At 50.8% G+C, this 25,260-nt stretch overlaps 1 protein-coding gene across 1 annotated transcript in view; it reads right to left on the bottom strand.

The window, feature by feature from the left end:
* Positions 1-24,991, bottom strand: part of ARIH1 (ariadne RBR E3 ubiquitin protein ligase 1) — an 89,054-nt gene extending 64,063 nt beyond the window's left edge. Inside the window, exon 1 of the mRNA XM_054388391.1 lies at positions 24,610-24,991. Within this exon, the coding sequence (XP_054244366.1) occupies positions 24,610-24,972 (363 nt within the window). The 5' untranslated portion in view covers positions 24,973-24,991. The remainder of the gene's footprint in view (positions 1-24,609) is intronic.
* Positions 24,992-25,260: the final 269 nt, after the last annotated feature.

Genomic DNA, 25,260 nt, shown 5'->3' with positions numbered 1-25,260 from the left:
GGCAAACCTTCAGTCAGCATTCAGTGTCTCAACACACAGCTCTTGATAGGATAAGAAATCATAGAGTAGGGTAAGAAATAATAGATCCTTCAGACAGGTCACACAGGAACACATCCAGGCAGGCCTTGAAAGTCTCCAGAGATGGAGACTCCACCACCTCCCTGGGCAGCCTGCTCCAGTGCTCTCCCACCCACAAAGTCAAGAAGTTCCTTGTTATGTTCAGAAGGAGCTTCCAATGTTCAGGTTTTTGCCCATTACCTCCTGTCCTGTCACTGGGGACCACTGAGAAGAGCCTGGCCCCACCTTCCTGACACCCACCCCCCTTAGGTATCTGTAAGCATTCACAGGCTCCCCCCTCAGCCTCCTCTTCCCCAGGCTCACCAGCCCCAGCTCCCCCAGCCTCCCCTCAGAGATGTTCCAGTCCCCTCAGCACTTCAGTGGCCCTGCACTGGATCTTCTCCAGTAGTTTTGTCCTTCTTGAGCTGGGGTGCCCAAAACTGGACACAGTACTCCAGGTGAGGCCTCACCAGCCTCAGACTGGGATCTCTGTATCCCAGTCACAAACACCAGTAGTCACCTTCCCTGCTCATCCACAGAACACTGCACACCTACTGCTCTTCCAGAGCCCCAGGCTCCCTCCTTCCCCTTCAATCCTACACAATTCCAACCCTCCATAATTTCCCACCACTCCCCACTTCATTCTGACCTTCCAGGTAGTTACTGCACTGTTCCTACACATACACCAAGAGTGAATCCAGAGGACCAAAGAGGACATCTGCTAGGTTTCTCCACACCATAAGTATTCCTCCAGCCATAAAGAAGCATCCCTGGGCAACCTGATCTAGCTGAGGATGTCTCCGCTGACTTAGAATCAGAATCAGGCAGGGGTGGAAGGGACCTCAAGGATCATCCAGTTCCAACCCCCCTGCCATGGGCAGGGACACCTCACACCAGATCAGGCTGGCCAGAGCCTCATCCAGCCTGGCTGCAAACACCTCCAGGGATGGGGCCTCAACACAGGGACTTCAGGTTATCCAGTCTAACCTCCCTTTGGAGTCACTTCCAGCCTGGCCCATTCTATGACCATTTGATACTTGCAGTCCTGCAGGGTGTCTCAGAACAAGTCTCTAGAGAAGACACGTGGCTTTGGTTTCAGTTCTTGCCTCAGGGCAATGTGACAACTCACCAATGCTGAGCTCAAAGGAACCAGACTGGCCCAGGTGGAATGCAAAAGCTGCAGAAGCAACGATGCTGAAGGAGGGCAGAGGCCAGTGGCTGCACAACACACACCAAAAGACCTCTGCTTGGCCCAACAGCACAGCTTGGTCAGAACCAACCAAGAAATCTCTTCCCTTGCCCAAGGTTTTAGGAAGGCTCCAAAACCCTACAAGAGCTCAGCTGTGATGCAGCTGAGTTTTTGCCTAAGGGATAAAGTAAGAGCTCTGTGGATTTAGTATTTGACTTGGAAGCAGGGCAGTAAAACATCAGCCTGCTCTGAAGGAGCTGCATCCTGTCACCACCAGACCAAGAAGGAACATCTCAGGAAGGATTTATTTCAGCAGCCAGCACTGCCCACTCGGTGATGGTCAACCAGATGGAGGAGCTGACTTGGGTTAAGGGGGCACTGGTATAGTCTAACCCAGAGCCACACAGCTGAGGTGGCACAGCTTGGACAACAGGGACCTGCTTCCAAGAAGCCTGCTTCTGAAATCAGCCTGCTGAGAGCCATGTGTCAGGTACAGCAAACTTGGGTCTCACCCACCACAGACTCCCCAGATCTTTTGTCTCAGAGACTCTGAAGCATATCAGGCTATGATTTGATGAAAGCCAGAGGACTCACTTGTCTCCTAGTTTGGATCATTTCTCATCTTGAAGAAAAATGCAGCAGTTTTACAGCTGCAGAGACCTTAAAGTAGAACCTTCCAGTGCCCAGTGTCATCACACAGGAAAAGTTGGGACTGCAGTGATAGGGGGTTGGAGCACCTCTGCTGTGAGGCCAGGCTGAGGGAGCTGGGGGTGTTCAGCCTGGAGAAGAGGAGGCTCTGGGCAGACCTAATAGCAGCCTGCCAGTACCTGAAGGGGGCTACAGGAAGGATGCAGAGAGACTGTTTGCAAAGGCCTGCAGGGACAGGACCAGGGACAATGGTCTGAAATGAGAGGAGAGCAGACTGAGATCGGATGTGAGGAACAAGTTCTTTACTATGAGGGTGGTGGAACACTGCAACAGGTCACCCAGGGAGGTGCTTGGGGCCCCATCCCTGGAGATATTCAAGGTGAGCCTTAACAGGGCTCTAAGCAACCTGATCTAGTGGAGGATCACAGTATCACAGTATATTAGAGGTTAGAAGGGACCTCTAGAGATCATCAACCCCACCCCACCCCCCCCACCAGAGCAGGATCACCCAGGGGAGTCTGCACAGGAGTGCAGCCAGGTGGGGTCTGAAAGTCTCCAGAGAGGAGACTCCACAACCCCCCTGGGGAGCCTGCTCCAGGGCTCTGTCACCCTCATTGTGAAGAAGTTTCTCCTTACCTTGAGGTGAAATCTTCTATGTTCAAGTTTGAACCTGTTGTTCCTTGTCCTATCACTGTGCACCACTGAAAAGAGCCTGGGCCTCTCCCCTTGACCCCCACCCCTCCGCTATTGATAGACATTGATCAGATCCCTCTCAGCCTTCTCCTCTCCAGACCAAACACCCCCAGGGCTCTCAGTTTCTCTTCATAGGGGAGATGCTCAAGACCCCTAAGCATCCTCCTGGCTCTCCCTTGGACTCTCTCCAGCAGGTCTCTGTCTCTCTTGACCTGGGGATGTCCCTGCTGACTGCAGAGGGGTTGGACTGGATGACCTTTGGAGGTCCCTTCCAACCCAAACCTTCCTATGACACAGGGTAACAGTTTCAAACTGAAAGAGGGCAGACTTAAATTGAACATCAGGATGAAATTCTTTCCCAGCAGAGTGGTGAGGCACTGGAACAGGCTGCCCAGAACAGCTGTGAAGACTCCAAGCTAAGAAGTGTTGAAAGCCAGGCTGGATGGGGCCTGGAGTAGCCTGATTTAGCAGGATGTGTCCCTGGCCATGGCAGAAGGGTTGGAACTGGATGACCTTTCAGGTTCCTTCCCACTCAAACCATTCTCCAGGATATTTCTTCCAGAAGCTTTTTCCATTTGCAAGACAGGTCTTGAGGGAGGTGGCTGGTCAGCAGTGTAGTCCAGCAGCTAAGAGCAGGACCTAGCCTTGTTCTCATCATCATTCCAGGGGCTACATTCAGCTGGGCTAACAAAGATCAGATCTTGAGAATTAACTAAGGGAATACAGACATCTAAAAGGGGGTGAGGGGATGAAGAGGGGGTAAGGAGGGCAAGAGGATGGGGCCAGACTCTTGTCAGTGGTGCCCAGGGACAGGAAAAGAGGAAATGTGCATGAACTTGAACCCAGGAAGTTCCATCTGAGCAGAAGTTTCGTGTGAGGGTGCTGGAGGCCTGGAGCAGGCTGTCCAGAGAGGTTGTAGAGTCTTCTTCTCTGCAGAGCTTCCAACTCCACCTGGCCATTGTGATCCTGGGCAAGCTGCTGTGGCCTGGTTATTGTTCATGTGGGAGGGGGATGCCAGCCCACCACACTGTAACAGCACCCTGCGTTAGCAGGGGGTTGGACTGGAGGATCTCCAGGGATCCCTTCCAACCACCAGCATGCTGGGATTTTGTGATACTGCCAATCACTGTAAAGATGTGTCCTCAGCTCAGCACATCATGAGCCTGGCAACAGAGAAATACACTTCTCTCTTTTTTCAGTTCTTGTATTAGTCAGTGTTGGAAGGACTAGAAGTGGCATATGTCAGGTCAGCTACCCATCAACTTGACAGAAGGAAAACAACCCAAAGCACCACATTTGGGTTTCAGGGCAGTGCTGTCTTCAGCCACAACCTCTGGATGAACCACATTATTTCTGGGAAAGGAGAGGTTTGCCTGGGTGAGCTACAGAACCTGTCCTGTTTGCAGGCTGAAACTGACTGTGAAGGCTTTGTAGTCTGGAGAAGACTGAGAGGGGATCTGATCAAAGTCTATCAATATCATAGGGCTGGGGGTCAAGAGGGAGGGGGCCAGGCTCTGCTCACTTGCACCCTGAGATAAGACCGTGAGCAATGGATGGAAACTCCAGCACAGGAGGTTCCACCTCAACATGAGGAGGAACTTCTTCACTGGGAGGGTCCCAGAGCACTGAACAGGCTGCCCAGAGAGGTTGTGGAGTCTCCTTCTCTGGAGACTTTCCAGCCCCATCCTGATGCATTCCTGTGCGACCTGCCCTGGATTCTATGCTCCTGCTCTGGCAGGGAGGTTAGACTTGGTCTCCAGAGGTCCCTTCCAACTCCTAACATTCTGTGAGCCTGTGACTAAAGCTGAATGAGGAACTCTACAACTACTTCTTCCTTTTCTTGTAGGCACCTTAAGGGGTCTCAAAACAGCTTCTTTTTCCTCACTCACACACATATCAGTGCATGAATTTCAGTGTTTCACCACAGTCAGCACTGGGCAGGGGCAGATTCTGGTCCAGAGCCAGATTCATCCATGGGGCTGTATCCATCTCCCAGGCTGGATGAATCTGCAGCAAACTGGTCCTGCTCCTCCACATCAGGTAGCAAAGCTGCTGCCTCTGCTGGCTCTGGGTTCCAGCAGCTCACACAACAAACAGCTTGTCCCAGCCCTGCTCAGGGAACTTACTGGTTAGCACGAGCTGGGACTTCCCCATGGGTTTTGGAACAATCTCCGACCAGAAAAACATCTATCCCACTTGAAAAACACCTGCAAAGTCCTTCCTAGGAGAGCATCCTGGAAGCATATTGTGATGTCAAAAGACTCTTTTCTCTTGAGATGACCTGAAGGGGTATGGAAATTATGAGATCATTTGTGTGTAGAAGAAATCAGGCAGACTGAGGGGATGAGATGTTGCTGACACTCAACACCCACAGCACTACTGGGAGAGGTAATTTCCCATTAACCTGTGTTCACTTCCCAGAGACAGGTTGCACAGCAGGACTCCCCAGATGCTCAAACCTGTGCCAAGAAGACAACTCATGGATTTCCTGGCTTAAGTCTTATAAACTCTTTGCAAAGATGACTCAAATTGCCCTTTTCTTGGTCTCAAAAGTCCTTCCAGATCAAAGTGTCCTTTTTCTGGTCTCAAAGGTCCTTCCAGATGCTCAGTAAAGAAAGGATCAAGCAACAAGGATGTTCAGCACAAATGTGTCTCTCAAATGCTGGTTCAGTCTCAAGCTGTTTTGTGATCTGTCTCCCACCTGCTTCTGTTCCTGAGCACTAATGGAAAACATCTATCCTGTGCCAGTACCTTCAAGCCCAGAGGAGTTGTTTATCTCCTGGAGAAAAGAAGGATGCAAGGAGACCTTAGAGCAGCTTTCCTGTACCTGAAGGGGACTACGAGAAAGCTGGGGAAGGACTTTTAACAATGCTGTAATTAACATCTTGCAACAAACAGGCAGCAGAAAAAGCCAAGCCACAAAAACTTCTTCCATGAGCACAACAAAGTAGCACCCACAAAGCATCAGGAAGTTCAAGATGACAGCTAGACAAAAGCCATCCAACTACCAACTGCTCTCCTGGCAACCACCAGGTTGGCTCAGCCCTATTTTGATACACAGTCAGTCAGTGGTGGCATGCAGCTGTTAACCCCTTCAGACACAACCTGACTGATGGCAAACAGGTTTAGCTGAACATGTTTTAGCCAGTGGCACTTCAGAAGAGCTTTAGAGGATGCCTAAGGAGAGAAAAAAAAAATCCTTACTATTCCTCCATCTTATCTTTCTCCTCCAGGCCTGTGGCTTGGTCAGCATCCAAGCGCAAGGCATTTCTCCTCGTGACTCTGTCCCCTCCTCAAAGCAGCACCCACTTGCACAAACCTTCAGCACACTTCACTTAGGAAATTTTACCCACTCAAAGCAGCACTACTCTGGAGTGCTTCAGGGAAGCCCAAAGAAAGCTACTGAGGGGCCTGGAGCATCTCTGTGAGGAGCAAAGGCTGAGAGCCCTGGGGCTGTTGAGCCTGGAGAAGAGCAGCCCCAGAGCAATGCTCAGCAAGAGATAAAGGGTGGGGGACAAGAGGCTGGGGCCAGACTCTTCTCAGTGTTGCCCAGGGACAGGACAAGGGGCAACAGGCACAAACTAGAACCCAGAAGGTTCCATCTGAACCTGAGGAGAAACTTCTTTGGTGTGAGGGTGCTGGAGGCCTGGAGCAGGCTGCCCAGAGAGGTTGTGGAGACTCCTTCTCTGGAGAGCTTCCAACCCCACCTGGCCATTGTGATGCTGGGCAGCCTGCTGGGGATGAGATGACCCTGCTTTAGCAGGGGGTTGGACTGGATGATCCCCAGAGGTCCCTTCCAACCCCCCACCATGTTGGGCTGACTTCATCTCCTCAGCACCACACAAATGCCATAGAGCTGTCCAGTGTCACACAGGTGGCTAAAGGAAGCCCTTGGGTACCCCAGGCTGTACACCACCAGGGCAGTCAGTCACCATTCAAGGTGGACTTGACCCACATCCTCGTGTAGCAATCCAGCTCCATGACTGGGTTCCAGTTCTCACTGCCACCTCATTCTCTGACAGCAGACCCTGTCCATGTATCACCCCTGTATGACCCTGCAGAAGGACAGGTAGAAACATTGAATCATACAAAGGGACCTCCAGAGATCAAGTCCGACCCCCCTGCCAAAGTAGGACCACTTCGGGCAGGTCACACAGGTGGGTTTTGGAGATCTCCAGAGAAGGAGACTCCACAACCTCTCTGGGCAGCGGGCTCCAGCACCCTCACTGCAAAGAGGTTTCTCCTCATGTTGGGGAGGGAAATCCTGTGACTGACTTGACATCCACTGCCCCTCGTCCTGTCACTGGGTATCACTGCAAAGAGCCTGGCTCCATCCTCCTGACAGCTGCCCTGCAGGTATTTGTAGACATTGATCAGATCCCCTCTCAGCCTTCTCTTCTCCAGGCTAAGCAGCCCCAGGGCTCTCAGCCTTTCATAAAATCATAGAACTGTTAGGGTTGGAAGGGACCTCAAAGATCATGCAGTCCCAACCCCCCTGCCATGGGCAGGGACACCTCACACCACAGCAGGTTGCTCACAGCCACATCCAGCCTGGCTGCAAAAACCTCCAGGCATGAGGCTTCCACCACCTCCCTGGGCAACCTCTGCCAGTCTCTCACCACCCTCATGGGGAAGAATTTCTTCCTCTTAAGAGAGATGTTCCAATGCCTTCATCATCCCCAAATTGCAGTGCAACCCAAAACAGGAAGAGCTTAACCCTCTGAAGTACTTCCTGGCAAAATACCTTTTGGAGACATGAGGTCATCATGACAAATGGGCAGCAAATCCACCCCATGGTGCCTAGGCATTACTCAATCAAAATAAATACATTTTCAAAAAGGCTAATTTAGCCATTTTAACACACCCAGGAAATCATTGCCTATGCAGCAGCATCCTGGGGATAGAACCTTAGGCAATATCTTGATACTGGCAGAAGGCCCAGGGCAGATGTGGTTGGAGCTTGTATCCCCTCCCTGCACAAAAGCAGCTGGACCTGCAGAAGCACTTTGCTCTGCTGGCAGAAACTGCATCTGCACTAGGAAAATCTGCCAGCCTGCTCTTCCCAACAAGCCTCTTCAGGCTCAGACCCTTTTTTAACTGATGACTTTGCACTTTATTTACCACATTCTGCTCATTCAGTCTTTGTTAGTATTACAGCCAAGAAAACAGCCCCCCTGGCAACACTCCCACTGCAAGAAGTAATTCTGCCTGTTTACACCCCAAAACTTTTTCCTCTGAGGGCTCTGCAGAAGTTACTTTTGAAGAAAGGATGTTGTGGAGGCATGAAGGGTCTAGCAATTCTCTTGCTCTTTCTCATTGCCATCCTTTAAGAAGGTATCTCTGAAACTGCAACTGCAGCCTCTAATTGCTGCAGGGATTTCTAAAGTGCCTGAGCTCCCCTGAGTGAAGACTTGGGCTTGGCAGTACTGGACTCAAAGATCTTGGAGGTCCTTTCTGGCCTTAATGACTCTTATAAGAGAAAATACTCTGTTGGGATTCAATACAGAGCTAACAAAAGACAAGTCATAGCTTGGGAGAGCAGGAAACAGCACTGCAGAAGTGCTGAGGGCACTGAAACATCTCTGTGAGGACAGAGAGAGAATTGGAGCTTTCCGGTCTGGAGAAGAGCAGCCTGAGGGAGGATCTCACCAATGCTGATCAATACTTCAAAGGTAGGTGTCAGAAGGATGGGCCCAGGCTTTTTGCAGTGGTGCTCAGGGACAGGACAGAGGCTAACATAAGAAGTTCCATCTAAACATGAGGAGGAATTTCTTTAAGGGTGATGGAGCACTGGAGCAGGCTGCCCAGAGAGGTGGTGGAGTCTTAGTCTCTGGAGACATTCAAAACCTGCCTGGACATGTTCCTTTGTGGCCTTCTTTAGGTGACCCTGCCTTGGCAGGGGGGTTGGACTCCATCTCCAGAGGTCCCTTCTAACCCCTACCACTCTGTGATTCTATGAAACCTTCAACTTTTCTCACTCTTTTGCCACTGAAAGGCTTTGAGGACTTCCCTCTGCACAAACCTAGATTCATTCCATCAGAAGTGTTTCTAGAGCAGTTGAGTTAAATCAGCAGCTGCCTGCAGGTCCCTCAAAGCACCTGGAGCACCTCCCTCTTGGTAGAAACAACTCTGGCTGTGCCTTTTTCTGTTTGCTGGCCTGTGCACAAGCTGCCAAGGACATCCCATGTTCCTCTCCTGTTACAATCATGAGACCCTGAGCTTCTGCAAGAGGGAAAATCCCACTTCATTATGCTAACCTGCTTTACAACCAAGGTTAGCAACATGAGTAAGGACACTAATGAGTGGTGGATAATACAATGGCCTGAAAAGGGCTGGCACTCAGGCTCTTCCAAATCACACAGATATCCTGACAAGTGAGGGCAGGGGAAATACACCTGAGGATGACATCACAGACCCCAAACTTCTCCAAGCACCTTCCTTCCAGATAGCTTCAGCATCAGCCATCCCAGACACCCCTAAAGACAGCCCCAATGTCTTGGTGCTCTCATCCCCTCCTAGAAGCTATCAACCCAGCTATCTGGTGCCCCCAGCAGAAGAGGGACATCAAACTGCTGGAGCAGGTCCACATGAAGATGATCAGAGGGCTGGAGGGCCTCCCCTAGGGGTACAGGCTGACAGAGTTCAGACTGGGGCTGTTCAGACTGGAGAAAACTCCAGGGAGACCTTAGAGCAGCCTTCCAGTACCTGAAGGGGCTCCAGGAGAGCTGGGGAGGGACTTTGGACAAGGGCTGGGAGTGACAGGATGATGGGCAATGGTTGGAAGCTTGAGGTAGATGTAGACTGGAGATTAGGAAGAAATTCTTTCCAGTGAGGGTGGGGAGGCACTGGAAGAGGTTGCCCAGAGAGGCTGTGGATGCCTCTTCCCTGGAGGTGTTCAAGGCCTTGAGCAAGCTGGGCTGGTGGGAGGTGTCCCTGCTCATGGCAGATGCGTTGGAACTGGATGATCTTGAAAGACCCTTCCAAGCCAAACCATTCTATGAATCTATGAAAAAAATAACTACCAGAGGTAGGAAGGTAGGTCCCAAATGGTTATGAGACAGCAGATGACAGAGGAGGAAATCCAGCCAAGCAGCATGCACTTTATGGTTCTCCAAGTGCCACACCAGTTTCTGGGCAATCTCTGAAGCCATTTCCAGTTCCCCAGGTCAGAATCCCCAGCTGCAGGCAGAGTATTTTCCACTTCCAAGCTGCCAGAGTCCCAGGCCTCTACCAGGGTATATTTGATCTTTGCTGTCACACAGCACTACCCTTGCATTTACTACCAACTGTCATCATCCAGCATTAAAAATGGAGCAGAGCACTTCCTCAAGTATTAATTTCAGCCCTCTTAACAGATCAGGAAGTCTCCAACATCATTTTCTCAAGTCAAATAAAGAGAATGGCTATTAGAGAACACACTAAAGTGTGTATGAAATATGTATAAAGCCAGGCAGAGCACCTCAGATGCAATACTGCTGCCATGACTGAAAGGGCTCAGTGCCAAAGCAAAGAGCTCAGACGGTTTCTCATCAGATCTCCACAGCACCTAGAAATGGTTCCTTTATTTTCTTGTACCTATGCTAGGTGGGATTTTACCCCCAAGAGCTTCCAAACTTCCCACAAAGCCAAACCTGACATCACCTGAACAAGTGATCCCAGTAGGTGCTGTTGTAGAGGAATGCAGAATCAGAAGCCACATTCCTCACTTTAAGGCTTACTGGAGCCTGCCAGAGCTCCCAGAAGAGAAGTGAAGCTGCCAGGTAAGAGCTGGGAGTGCTCTTCATTAAAAAGTTGCTGTTCAGCCTGATCAGCAAAGCTCTGTCACTTCTGAGCACCTGCTCTGGAGCCTAACTTTACCAGGCCTTGGGAGGTATCTTCTTCAGTCAACCCCTCAAGACATGGCTCTTCCTACACATTTTCTCTTCTTCCCAGAAGAGGTGCTTAACTCCTTTCCAGATCATTCCTTCCACTTCCCTGTTTCTCAGACCCCTGAGCCTAACTGAGCATAGATAATTAGGAGTTATTAGGAAGTTATTCTCCCCCAGGAGGGTGGTGAGGCACTGAAACAGGTTGCCCAGAGAAGCTGTGGAGGCTCCAAGCCTGGAAGTGTTGAGAGCTAGGTTGGATGGGGCCTTGAGCAACTTGGGCTAGTAGGAGGTGTCCCTGCCCACAGCAGGGGGGTTGGAACTGGATGATTCACAGATTCACAGAATGGTTTGAGTGAAAGGACCTTAAAAATCATTTAGTTCAACTCCTCCTGCCACAGGTAAGGAAATGAGCTTTAAGGTCTTTTGCAACTCAAACCATTCTCTGATTCCTGTCCCCACACAGGAAAGCTCACTGCTTCCTCACTTGACTTCTCCTGTGTTCCCCTAACCCCTCTCTGCATGGTGATCCTGTTGGGATTTGGTTACACAAAAACAGGAGCAATCCCAAGTTATCAGCTGCAGAGGTATTCCAAGTTGTGAAGAGCTACCTGGATGCCTTTCTAAAGTGAAGCATGCATCTCTCATCATTCATGCAGCCCAAAGAGGCCACAAAAATGTTGTCTTCAGCTGTAGACACAAACATTTCCTTCCCTGACAGCACAGAGCTGAGCAATCCAACCACCATCACTTCTGGCAAAGGGAATCACAGAGTGCTTAAACTGGAAGGGACCTTAGAGATCATCTACCCCACCCCCCTTATTTAAATAGTTCCAAACCCAGTGCTGCTTCCTGTTGCAGCTTAGCTACCTGCCTTGTGCAAGTGGCCTGGCAAGTGCCACTGCCCTGGCCAGCTGTTTGGGTAGCACTTGAGAGCTGATGGTATGGATTCATAGATTTATAGATTGGTTTGGGTTGGAAGGGACCTTGAAGACCATCCAGTTCCAACCCCCCTGCCGTGGGCAGGGACACCTTCCACTCGCCCAGGTTGCTCATGGCCTCATCCAACCTGGCCTTGAACACATCAAGGGAGGGGACATCCAAAACCTCCCTGGGCAACCTGCTCCAGAGTCTCACCACCCTCAGACTGAAGAACTTCTTCCTCAGCTCCAGTCTCACCCTGCTCTGCCTCAGCTTCAAACCATTCCCCCTTGGCCTGTTCCTGAACACCCTTAGGAAAAGTCTCTCCCCAGCTTCCTGAGGGCTCCCTTCAGGTATATGGAGCAAAGCAATTTCTTGCAGGGTCAAGGAGTGGCTGACTGATACCAGAAGACAGGAGGCACATTTTATCAGAGCCCTCACTGATCCCACCCATTGTTTGGCCTATGCAGAGAGGGAACAGGACCTGCACCTCACACACAACCATGTGCACCTGCACTAGGGGCATGTCTATGACTGCACCTCAAACAGCACTGCTTGGCTTCAGTATTAGATTCACAGAATGGTTTGGGCTAGAAGGGACCTTCAAGATCATCCAGTTCCAACCGCCCTGCCATGGGCAGGGACACCTCCCACTATCCCAGGTTGCTCAAGGCCTCATCCAACCTGGCCTTGAACAAGGAGGGATACTCAGAGAAACTCAGAGCACCACAACAGGTTGAGTGTGTTGGTGTTTCAGGCCAAGCAGCAATGGGAACCTAGCAGAAACAGCTCAGAAACCCAAAGAAAAACCCCAAAGGAAGTTAGTCAGAGTGAAGTACTTCACTACTCAGGAACTACTTCCTCAGCTCCCACACACACATCAAAGCAGCAGAGGAATGGTACAAATCAAGCGTGTCCCACTGTGATTTTCTGCTGTGTAACAGAGCTCTTCAAACACCACCAACTTCCTCTGGGGCTCCTGACAAGTTTTGCTGAAGTAAAGAGGTCAGATGCACTCTGCCAGGGTAGGACACTCCACACAGCTTACTCAACACACTCCAGAGCAGTAGACTCACACAGCTTACTCAACACCCTCTCCAGAGACTGACCCAGCTCGCTAATCCCAGGCAGGAAGCAGCAGCTTGCAGAACCACTTCAAATTTTCACTTCTTTATCTTGGAAGAAAGTCTCTTCTGTGCCTTCTCCTTAACAAGAAGGGCAGATGCTAAGTTTGAACTAAAAAAAAAAATTTAAAAAAAAATCTTTGAACTAGCACCCAAAGAAGTCAGTTATTTTGCCAGCTCTTTTCAGGTGCAATTACACAGATTCTTCTGCTTCTGTTTTTAGCATGGCTTCTCCACTTCAAGAGGACTTCAACCGTGCCCAAGCAAAAGCCTTCTGAACAGGAACTCCTACTCCATCCTGCTTATCCACTGGGAAACAGAGTTTGGCGCCTGCATCCTTCACCTCATGAAGGGGTTGGAAAGGACCTATGGTGATCACTGAGTCCAACCCCCCTGCCAGAGCAGGAGCACCCACGGCAGGTCACACAGGAACACATCCAGGTGGGTTTGAATGTCTCCAGAGAAGGAGAGTCCACAACCTCTCTGGGCAGCCTGCTCCAGGCCTCCAGCACCCTCACACTGACAAAGTTTTCCCTTCTGTTCCTGTGGCACCTCCTCTGCTCCAGCTTGCCCCCAGTGCCCCTTGGTCTGTCCTTGGCCATCCCTGAGCAGAGCCTGGCTCCATCCTCCTGACACTGCCCTGCACATCTTTATCCCCAGCAATGAGGGCAGCCCTCAGGCTCCTCTGCTGCAAGCTCCAAGCCCCAGCTCCCTCAGCCTGTCCCCACAGGGAGATGTTCCACTGCCTGCAGCGGCTTTGTGGCTCTTTCAAGCAGTTCCCTGAGGTCCTTCTGGAACTGAGGGGCCCAGAACTGGACACAATATTCCAGATATGGCCTCACCAGGGCAGAGTAGAAGGGCAGGAGAACCTCTCTCGACCTCCTCACCACAGCCCTTCTTGGCCACAAGGGCATCCTCAGGTCCCTTTCCCCTACACTGCTCTCCAACAGGTCAGTCCCCAGCCTGCACTGGTACAAACATTACTCCAAGCACAGACCATCTATCTGAAAGGCTGGAAAGGCAATAAGCAAATATCCAAGCCTCTAACTTCCAACAGCCCAGCTCCCAAATTCTTCAGAGGACGACCTTTCATTGATTGGCATGCACCCTTCCCACAGGAAAAGGCAGGTTGGTGGTGCCCCAGGTGGAGGATGTCTTAGATCAGGAAATCAGGTAGAGCATTGTGTAAATCATAGAACACTTCTCTTCCACACCTTTACATTCCCACCACGAGTGCCTGCCCAAAAGATCTACTCTTGAAGCAGATGGCTGAGACAGGATCCTCACACTGCTTGTCCCTGGGAATGAGGTGCCACATGGTGCTCTTCCTTCACAAACCCAAGGTGTTAGGAAAGGTTAGGAGAAGGGAACTTGATGTGCCAGCATGAGTAAGAGGGCAGAAGGCAGCCAAGAGGCTGAGTTTTAGGTAGATGGTACATGGGCTACCACCCAGGTACTCCTAGATTATGGCCAAGAGCCACCAGCTCACCTCTCAACTGTCCCCAGCAGCAGCATTTGGTTCCTCTCCCCAGTACACCTGCAGAGGACCTACAACCTTTTGCTGTCACACAGAGGTTCCAGAGCCTGGCAGCAAGGACAGGCCTACACATAACATTCACAGAGCAGCAGCCCTCAACACTACAGCCATCCGGGCTCCATGCTTGTCCAAAGGGAGGACTCTAAAGGGATACCAATGTCCTTTCTAGGCCACTTCTTTCAGGTGGTGTGGTTCAGGACAGTATAAAACCTTCCAGTACCTGAAGTGGACCCACAAGAAAGCCAAGAAGGGAGTTTTGACAAGGGATTACTGTGACAGGATAAGGGGCAATGGCTTTGAGCTGGGAGAGGGGAGATTGAGACTGGAGATTAGGAAGAAATTCTTTTCAGTGAGGGTGGGGAGACACTGGAACAGGTTCCCCAGGGAGGTTTTGGATGTCCTCTCCCTGGAGGTGTTCAAGGCCAGGCTGGATGAGGCCTTGAGCAAGCTGGGCTGGTGGGAGGTGTCCCTGCCCACGGCAGGGGGGTTGGAACTGGATGGTCTTCAAGGTCCCTTCCAACCCAAACCAATCTATAAATCTATGAATCCATACCATCAGCTCTCAAGTGCTACCCAAACAGCTGGTCAGGGCAGTGGCACTTGCCAGGCCACTCATACAAGGCAAGTAGCTAAGCTGCAACAGGAAGCAGCACTGGGTTTGGAACTATTTAAATAGCTTCTTAGCTTCTTCCCTCTCCCAAGTGACTTAGATACTGCTGAAAGCATCTGCACAAGACTCTGGATCTGAAATGATCCCTGACATTTGGCAGAAGCTCTTGGTCTCTCAAAACAAGCAGGAAGCATGGTGCAGATGGCTGCATGTGAGTGTCCTGTGATTCCAGCCCTTCCCAGAGCAAACCCCTCTGAATACCAGCAGGAGTTACTCAGTGTGGTTATACCATGTAAGCAGGGGCCCTCTTTGGGAAGGGTGTCTGGAGCTACAGGGACATCTCAAATCCTGAAGCCTCAGGAAGCACAGACACCAAACTAAGCTACCTGTGAAACTCACCTACTGAGGAGGCCTCCCCAAAGGCAGGTTTCAAAGCATTATTCAAAACATTATTTCCATCACAGCTCAACATCAAAAGCTACAAGCAAGGTAAGGAATCAAACAGGGCCAGACTACCTCGAAGTTTTCAACAGTCCCAACAGCCAACACCTGGGATGGTGAAGAAGCTTTAAATAGTAGCAATTTCCATTACTAAATTTAAATATAGGAGGCTTTTCCCTCCAGCTCATGCAGAATCACAGAATGGCAGGGCTTGGAAGGGACCTCGACAGGTCCAATCCTGCTGCCAAAGCAGCATCACCTATGGCAGGTCACACAGGAATGCATCCAGGCAGGTTTTTGAAGTCTGCAGAGGAGACGACTCCACAACCTCTCTGGGCAGCCCTCTCCAGGGTGCCAGAAGTTTCTCCTCATGTTGTGGTGGACCCTCCTGGGTTCCAGCTTGTGCCTTTTGTTCCTTGTCCTATAACTGAGCACCACCAAAAAGAGCCTGGCACCTTCATCCTGATACCCAGCCCTCAGATATTTATAGACATTGGTAAGATCTCTCTCAGCCTTCTCTTCTCCAGACTAAACAGCTCCAGGTCTCTCACTCTTTCTCCATGGCAGAGATGTTCCAGCCCCTTCATCATCCTCATAGCCTCTATTAGACCCAGCAAATCCCTGCCCCTCTTGAAGTGGGGAGCCCAGAACTGAATCCTCATCCTGCTGGAGCCTCCTGTGCTGATATCACAGACAAGCTGTGCAGGTCTCTCTCCAAGATACAGGCAGCGGCGTTAAATGCACCACTTGGCTATGGACCCCCCCCCATGTTTTCGCCATAAAGGAGGCTGCCATTTCCTTGGAACTGCTGAAGATCCTGAAGGACCTGATAAAACCCAGCAGCACTGTGCACATGCAAGAGCCTCCCAGCATTCCTGAGGGCTGCCAGGGATACAGCACAGCCAGCACTGAAACATCACTTGCAGTATTTTTAGATCCCTCTAACTCCAGAAGTGCAGAGGGCAAGAAGCAGGTATGGCATGGACTGAGCCACATGGAGAGGACCTTCAGTCTCAGCAGGGACTTCCCATGGAAAGTCACAACAGTAGGGGTTGGAAGGGATCTCTGACATCGAGTCCATGCTCCCTGCCAAAGCAGGATCACCTAGGGCAGGCCACACAGGAACACATCTAGACCAGGCTTGAAAGTTTCCAGGGAAGACTTCACCACCTCTGTGGGCAGCTCGTGTGCCAAAATCTGAATGCTTTCCCCAGTTACTAACTGTTCACAGTGGCCTTTCCTCAGAGGAGGAAGGAGCAGCTATGTTCTCCACAAAGAAGAGACTCCTACCAATGATTTCTGTATAAAATCCTTGACTCACTGTCACAACAGCAGCACAGCCTGCAGATCACTTCCTTGCACTGCTCTGCTGCATCTGACACCCAGCAGCAGAACCACACTCTCCTTGACCTCATTCAGGGAGCAAAGGGAAAGAGAAATCCTTTGCAAACAAGAAAAGTGAAAACACTTCAGCAGGTGCCACCTGGGGAACTGCTGTACAGGGAGATACTTTTGATTGACAAGTTAACACCATCACTGCAAACACAGAATCCTAGAATGGGCTGGGTTGGAAGGGACTTCAAAGATGATCCAGTTCCAACCCCCCTGCCATGGGCAGGGACACCTCACACCAGCCCAGGCTGCTCAAGGCCTTGAACACCTCCAGGGAGGCAACATCCACAACCTCCCTGGGCAACCTGTTCCAATGTCTCCCCACCCTCACCAGAAAGGACTTCTTCCTAATCTCCAGTCTCAATCTCCCTTCTTCCAAGTTCAATCCATGCTGAGGTCTTTCAGGTCTCAGCTTTAATCACAGGAAGAGGACACTCTGTGCCCCATGCTCCTAAATTTGACATTGATCACCAAACAGCATTAAAAAAAAATGTAAAATATTTTTGGAATAGACACAGGACAGCCCTACACTTCCACATAGCACCACAAAATCCTCTCCTGTGAAAACAGGCTGAAAGAATTGGGGCTGTTCAGCCTGGAGCAGAGAAGGCTCTGGGGAGACCTTAGAGTTGCATTTCAGTATCTGAAGATTTACAGGAAGGCTGGGGAGGGACTGTTTAGAAGGGCCTGTGGTGACTACACAAGGGACAACAGTTTGAAACTGGAGCAGGGTAGACTTAGGCTGGACATCAAGAGGAAGTTCTTCACAATGAGGGTGGTGAGACACTGGAACAGGTTGCCCAGGAAGGTGGCTGAAGCTCCATTCCTGGAGACTTTCAAGATCAGACTTGATGGGCCCCTGGGCAGCCTGCTCCAGTTGGAGGTGTACCTGCTGAGTGCAGAGGGGTTGGACAAGATGAGCTTTGAGAGTCGCTTCCAACCAAAAGCAGTCTGGGAACGCGGGAATCTGTGTAAAAATACCAGGAGCACCAGGGCCTTCAGGATTCACTCCCTACAGTGAACCCATGCAAGGCTAAAACTAAGGAGGAGTCAGAGCTTGTGCTAAGCAGGAGAGTGTCAGCTCTAGGTTCATTTGTAATGATGATTTCAGACCCAGAAATAGTTCTTGTTTCACACCCAGGGCCGCCAACGCCGCAGCCCCAATTAGGCCTTCTCCGTGGCACGAAGGCTTCCAAGTGAGAGCAGAAAGAACACTTCTGGCTTTGCATGGCAAGCATGGGCCTGTGCTCACCAAAATCAAAGCCCCAGCAAACAGCAACCACTCTGTTTACTATGTGCTTCTTGCTTGGAGAAACAAATGTTTTCAAAGAGTTTTCAGTCTCACTTCAACAACCTCCCCCAAACAAGGCAGTCCCCATGCGAACCCACACAGCCCCCCCGAGAGAAGGCTGCCTTCATGGGATTCCTGAACCAGTATGAGGAGACAAAGGAAAGCAGCAGCACATTTTTATACTCATGGCCAGCCAACTGAGATTTACATCTGACCTACCAGAAATGGAAATCTAAGACAAATCAGAGGTTGGAAAAGCCCTCCAAGATCAACTCCAGCTGTTAACCCTCGCTGCCGAGTCCACCGCTCCATCACCTTCCTCAGCACCACCTCTCTGCCACTTCCAGACACCTCCAGGGATGGGGATGCAACCACCTCCCTGGGCAGCCTGGGCCAGGTCTTAACCACTCTTTCAGGGAAGAAATTGTTCCTCATGTCCAATCTAAATCTTCCTGCCACAACTTGAGGCCTTTTTCTCTCATCCTGTCACTTGTTACTAGGGAGAAGAGCCCAGCCCCCACCTAGCTCCAACCTCCTTTCAGGGAGCAATGAAGTCTCCCCTCAGCCTCCTCTTCTCCACACTAAACAACCCAATTCCCTCAGCTGCTCCTCCCCAGCCCTGTTCTCTAGACCCTTCCCCAGCTTTGTTGCCCTTCTCTGGATGCACTCCAGCCCCCCAATGTCCTTCTTGGAGTAAGGGGCCCAAAACTGAACTCAGTGTTTGAGGTCATTGAATGGCTTATTAAAGCACAATATTCAAATTATTCTGGATGCTTAAGAGATAAACCAAGACTTTGCTACCTATAAACACTGACATTTCAAATAATTCTAAAAGAAAAAAAACCAAATGAATTATCTACAGAATTACAGCTCCTGACAGGCCAGGAACAGCCACCATGGCATTCCCACCAGCTGTATAGGTGCTCCTGCTCTGGCAGGGGGGTTGGACTGGACGATCTTTCGAGGTCCCTTCCAGCCCCTGGCATTCTGTGATTCTGTGCAAGGCTGGCTTCTACCAGCCCCTCAAGGAATACTTTGTTACAGGGCAGTTTTCTCCATTCTTTGGAATTATTAAATGCATTCCTACTATAATGAAACACCTTGTAAATGGCACATGACAGAAAGCCTGAGCTGAACAAAGCATTTCCTTCCAGCATCATAACACGGAGGGAGGGCCCCAACAACAATTTTGTTATCAAATCACTGACCACACAATAAGAGATAGTAGAGGCTTGCAAATTCACCCCATGCAGGCAGCACAAGCAGCCCCAAGTGCAAGAAGAGCAGCCTGAAATGCTTCTGCCCACAGACTCCTACCTAATGCTTGTCAAGCAGCTTCAAGCACTCTGAGTTTTCAAGATGTCATCTCTTAACGTTCAACCCCCAGTGTGAAACACGACCCTGTGTGACAGCAGCAATCCCTGCTGCTCACTGGCAACTCATTCCTATTTTGAACATTTTGGAGAACAGGACTCCTGAGGAGGGGCTGACGGAGCTAGGCTTTTTTAGACTGAAGAAAAAGAGGCTCAGAGGAGGCCTCACTGCTCTCTACAACTCCCTGAAAGGAGGTTAGACAAGGTGCTGTTGAGCTCTTCTCCCTAGTAACAAGTGATAGAACAAGAGGAAACAGTCTCAAGTTGCACCAGGGGAGGTTTAGGTTGGGCATCAGAAGAAATTTCTTCACTGGAAGGATTCTCAAAGATTGGCACAGGCTGCCCAGGGAGTGGTTGAATCCCCATCCCTGGAGGTGTTTCAAAGCTGCAGAGATGTGGTGCTGAGGGCCATGGGTTAGCACCAGCCTCACTAGAGTTAGGGAGTGGTTGGTCTTTATGATCTCAAAGATCTCCTCCAACCAAAACAATTCTGTGATTCTATTTGGAGCACACTGCTCATAGCTCTGAATGACACCAGCACCAGGGAGATGTCCTGAGTTACAAGTGAACATCAGTAGGTGTTGTCCAAGCAAAGCCATTGTTTGGCAAGACCTCTTTTGCCAAGCAACAAAGGGTTAGTGTTTGCCATAGCAGAGCTCAATTTAACCAGAGAGCTGGGACACTCCGGGCTCTATCTGCACTGCCTGAACTCCACTGGCCTCTGCCTCAACATATTTAACCAACATAATGGCCTGGGCTTTGGCCTTAGTTTAAAGGCAAAGATTTTATCCAGCAAGGACCTGACCTTACTTCCAAAGAAGTCTTCATTCAGCCTCAGAGTGTAAATGAGAAACCCGGATTTGTTACAAATGCTCCAGTTCTACCACATTACCTGCTCTGCTCTGAAAAGCCTTATAAGAAAAGGCATTTTTGAACTAGACTAACTCTGGTTGGATTTGGTGATGCCACCTCCTTCCAGGGAAAGCCCAGGTTTGAGCCTGGGCATGCTCACAACACCTGGCCACATCCAGGATCCTGTCCCCTGCTGTGAGGTGGGGAAAAAAGAAAAAGCTCAACTCATTCATAGAATGGTTTGGGTTGGAAGGGACCTTAAAGATCTAGTTCCAACCTCCCTGCCATGGGCAGGGACATCTGCCACTAGACCAAGTTGCTCAAGGCCTTGAACAACTCTAGGGAGAGGGCATCCACAGCTTCCCTGGGGAACCTGCTCCAGTCTCTCCCCACCCTCACTGCCAAGAATTTCTTCCTCATCTCCAGTCTCAATCTTCCCTCTTCCAGCTCAAAGCCATTGTCCCTTGTCTGGCACCCCCAGCCCTTGTCAACAGTCCCTCTCCAGAGCTCCTTCAGGTACTGGAATGCTGCTCTAAGGTCTCCCTCACTCAGCCTGTCCCCATATGGGAGGTTCTCCAGCCCCCTGATCATCTTTGTTACCTCCTGTAGACCCACATCCAGCAGTTTGATGTCCCCCTTATGCTGGGGACACTGGAACTGGATGCAATGCTCCAGGTGGGGGTCTCACCAGAGCACAGGGGGAGAATCCCCTCCTTCATCCTGTTGGTCATGCTGCTTTGAATGCAGCCCAACACTCAGCTGCCTTCTGAGCTGCCCAGCAACCATTGCCAGCTCCCTTTTCTGTACTCTGTTTTAAACATCAGCCATCTTGGAGCTCCACCCCAGTATTTTCAACACCTGGCCATGACAAAGTCCAGAAAGAATGAACATGGTCAGTGACATGAGAATGATATCAGTAGAATGCTCCACAAAAAGGTGACCAAAGAGGGGAAACGAACCCAAGTCAGGTCCTGAAATCAGACAAACTTGCAACAAGGCAAAGGAGAACTCTGCAAGGGCCAAGCAAGGCTCCAGAGGCACAGCTCATCATGTGCTCTATTCAGAGCAGAAATAAACATGCTTTCTAAACAGCTTTCAAGTGCATGTTCAGAAGACCTAGAGCAAAGATGGAAGCAGTAATCCGATACAAAAAGAATCGGTGGCAGCAAATTATTAGGACAAAAGTTCAGAGAGGAAGAACATGGGGAAGATGTTCAGCTGTGGGAAAATGCCTTCAAGAGGAGAAAGCCTTTTGTTCAGAACCACCCCTACAGCCAGGTTTTCACAGTTGTTGGGTAAGTTATGCTGCCAGCAGCTGGAAAACCACCAGGAATCCGCCTGTTTACTTTGACAACTAAAATCCAAAGGAACACGTCAAGTGACTGCTCTGCAAAACCACGGGGATAGAGTGGAAGTGATACTCTGCAGCAAGGTGGGGCTCTGAAACTCTCAGCTCAAGGTTCAGGGGCTTATTCACAGCCCTGGTTTTGCATTTAGAAAGGAAGGGTAATTCTTACTGTGGCAGACACAGAGGCAAATCAGATTATAAGCACAATGCCAACACTGTGCAAAAATCATCACCCAGCACCCAAAATCCTGCTTGTGCTCAGACAAGAAAGAGCAGACAAAATATTGTGAGTGTTTGAGTGATTCTGAACCTACCCTGCAGCTTCAGTGGTCTTAGAGGGCCAAGCAATGAAGAAGGCAGCAGCTCTGTAGTGAGTGGCCACCCTCAGGAGCCCACTGCCAGGCTCTGTGACCAAGAAGTTCACCACAACTCAGCTGCCACTTCTGCAAAGTCTCCAGCACATCAAACCCCTGTCCTGAGAAGTCCATGGTTTTGCTTTATGGCTTCTATTTGAAAATGACTCAATGAGATGGGAGAATAAACTTCATTTAGTCCATTTGAGCATTAATGCCATCAGCTAATAAACTGTTTGGCCATTTAATATGGAGAATTATACCTACCATGGCTCAGCTAGCCCCTTGCAGATACTTCACAGCTCACTGACAGCTTTTCCTCTCACTGCAGCTGCAAAGATACCAACTGAAAAACAAACACCTATTTATACTTTACTCCTGGGTCAGAAGAAAACAGTCCTGTCACTGATCAGAAGACACAAGACCTGCAGCTGAATTTCTCAGGTATGGGGCACCTCTGCATTACATCCTAGCTTGAGCAGTAAGTCCTCAAGCACTACAAAACATAACCACAACCACCATCATTGGATGGTTCCACCAAGGACCCAGCATAGACACCGTTCAGACCAAAGCCATCCAGCACTTGACTGGAACAAGTGAATCACAGCACTGCAACCCAGGATCCGCAGCAGGATCCTGAGCCAACGTGACTCCAGAAAAGGTTTAGTGAACCAGAAAAGCAGCAGCAGCAATCCTGGTTGGGTGCCAAAAGCAAGGAAATAAACACTAGAGCCCTGGAAGATTTCACCACCAGCAGGAGAAGTGAGGACAGGCAAATATTGAAGCAGCAGCTGAATTTGGTTCACTTACCTCTGAACAGCCTAGAACCCTAATGGCAGTAAGCTGGCATTTAAAAGCCATTCAGAGCAGCTGAATGTTTTTCTACTCTCTTCTGCTACATTCCAGGGCTTAAGCTGATTGGAGGTGCTGAGTTTACCCATGTCACTCTAAACAAACTGGCTTTCTGCACTCTGCTCTGATCCACCAGGAACAACCACTGCAAACCTAAAGGAAATAACTACAGTGCAAGTAGCAGCCACGGTGGTTCTGTGGAGGCACTCTGCAAGGCTCCTGCAGAGCCCCACACAGCCAAGCCCATCACAGGGTCAGGCCTCCCACTGCCACCAAGGCTACAGGAGCAGGAGAAGGCTCTCATCACCTATACTGCCTTCCCTCCAAGAGTTCTGCCACTCGGAGGGCAAGCACAGAAGTGGGACAGCTGGAGGGCAGTGTAAGAGTCGGGGGGGGGGGGGGGAAGCCCCACAGAGCAGAATCCAGGACCCTGCCTAAGAAATCAGTTCATGAGGAGCATGCTGGGGAGCCCACCATGCCAGCCAAGGCTGCAAATCACACCAGGAGCAGGAATACTCCTCACTGGCAGGAACTTTTCCACCACTTTGCTTATGCAAAGCTAGGCCAAACAGTAGAATCAGTTCAATCCAATCAGCACAGGTCATGTTTTTCAGCCTTAGTCATTAAACACTGACTCACCACTTCAACAGCTGTTTCAGAGCCCAAAAACTTTTACATTACCATCTGCATGTCTGCGTGCCACTTGTTTCCCTCCCTACATTAGGATCAATAACCAGTAGCAAAGAAACAGCCACACTTACACTTAACCACGAGATCTTCTTTAGCTGCAGCTTATCAGCTAATCTGGAGAGGCTCCTTTATTCAGCTTTACATGGAGAGTACTATTATTAAAGTTACCGACCTGAATTTGACTTAAGAAATGCCACTTGCTAATTCAGTATGCAAATACCTTTACAGTTGTTTGCATTAAGCACCACGGAAGCCCCAGTGGATCTACAGCACAGAAAGCAACGTTTTACAGCTGCTGTTACAGCCACTGCTGGGCAAAAGCATTTGCTAAAGCCACCTCGCATTTAAAGGGATTTACCAACACTGGAAGTACAAACAACCAGCAAAACGACTGCTTTCTGGGCACTGTTTAATTTAGTATCTGTGTATTTCACCTTCTCACACCATTCCTGTTTGCATACTGGGAAGGTTCCCCTATTTAGCCACCCTAACTCTGACTAACATCGAGCCAAGGGGAACAAAAGAAAATCCAAGCACTCTGGTCAGCTGCAGGAAAAAAAAAAAAAAAGAGTGGACTGCCTCAGAAACTTTACAGTGAGCAGAAGCAAAACTCTGCCAAGCCCACTTAGAAAGAGACACCAGACAGCTTAAGTGACTTGATTTTTTTTTTTCCTCCAAGAACCAACAGGTAAGACTTCGATGCTTTTCGCATGAGGACACTAAATATTATTTCGATCTCGATTTCCACTTGAAAGCAGCGAGCTTAAAAACTGGGGGTGAAAAAGTTCCCGTTTCGAACTGATTGCTCACAGCCCTCCTGGCCTATGCTGAAAATAAACACACACGGTTCAGCCTCACGAGCAGGAGAAGAGCGTTTGTGTGTGGCAGGGGGGAAGGGTAGGGGGAAGGCAACAAAACCAGAGCAGTGCCTGGCTGCCTCTCCTCCAATTCCTGAGCTTGCCAACGACTCGCCAGATTACCTAAAGAACTGGAAGGACTAAAATCCCTCCTAGGCAGCGCGAACGCGGAGAGGAAGAAAGGCAAAACACAAACTACTGCCCACCGGCTGGGGAGCGTACAAAGAGGAGCCCTTTTACAGCCAAGGGCCTCGTTCCCGACGCTTCCACGGAAGGAAGCGAGCTCTTGGCCGGCCACGAGGGGCCTCTTTGGAGGAAGAAGGCACCGGGGAATCCCCTTCTCCACCCGGGAAAGAGCTACAGGCTCCCTCCCAGTGTGTATGTGGGGGGTATCTAGGCCGCAGGAGGGCCGGGGCCGGCGGCCCAGAGCAAGCGAGGCCGGTTGGCTGCGCGGCCCGCGCCGCCACCCCCACCCCTCTCCTTCCCGGTCCCGCTCCTGTTCCCGGGGCTTCGCACCTGGATAACCTCGTTGACCTCCCGGATGCACTCCACCATGTGCTGCAGGATCTGTTCGGCCGTCAGCACTTCGTAGCGATAATCCTCCTCTTGGTCGGGACCGCCGCCGCCTCCGGGGCCCGGCCCGCCGCCTAGGCCGCCTCCACCACCGCCACCGCCGGGGCCCAGCCCTCCCGTGTCACCGCCTAACAGCCCGTCGCGTTCTCCGCCGACGCGCAGCCCGGGCTCCACCAGCTCCACTTCGTCCAAGTTATCGTCGGGTTCGTCCTCCTCCTCGTCCTCCTCGTCCTCCTCCGCGCCGCTGTCCTCGCTGCACTCCTCGTCCTCGTCGAACTCGTAGTTGTAACCCTCGTCCGAGTCCATGGCGAGGGCGGTGAAGAAACGGTGGCGGCTCCCGCGGCGCCGCCCCCCCTTAACCCACCCCGCCGGCCTGCCTGGAGCCCGCCGCCGCCCCCCCCCACCTCCGGCGCTGGCCCCGGCCCCGCCGCGCCTCAGCCGCCGCCAACAAAGGGACGCGGCCGACCCGCTCCGTCACCGCGCGCCGCGCACGCACGGCACGTCACGCCGCGCCGCGTGATGTAACGGCGCCGCGCCTGCGCCGCAACCGCCATCTCCCACCCGCCGCGCCGGCGGCCATCTTGAGTGCGCGGC

The sequence above is a fragment of the Indicator indicator genome, chromosome 16, assembly GCF_027791375.1.
Source record: "Indicator indicator isolate 239-I01 chromosome 16, UM_Iind_1.1, whole genome shotgun sequence".
NCBI lineage: Eukaryota > Metazoa > Chordata > Aves > Piciformes > Indicatoridae > Indicator > Indicator indicator.
Note: the sequence above shows the minus strand (reverse complement) of the source record. Positions and strands in the feature narration are given on the sequence as shown.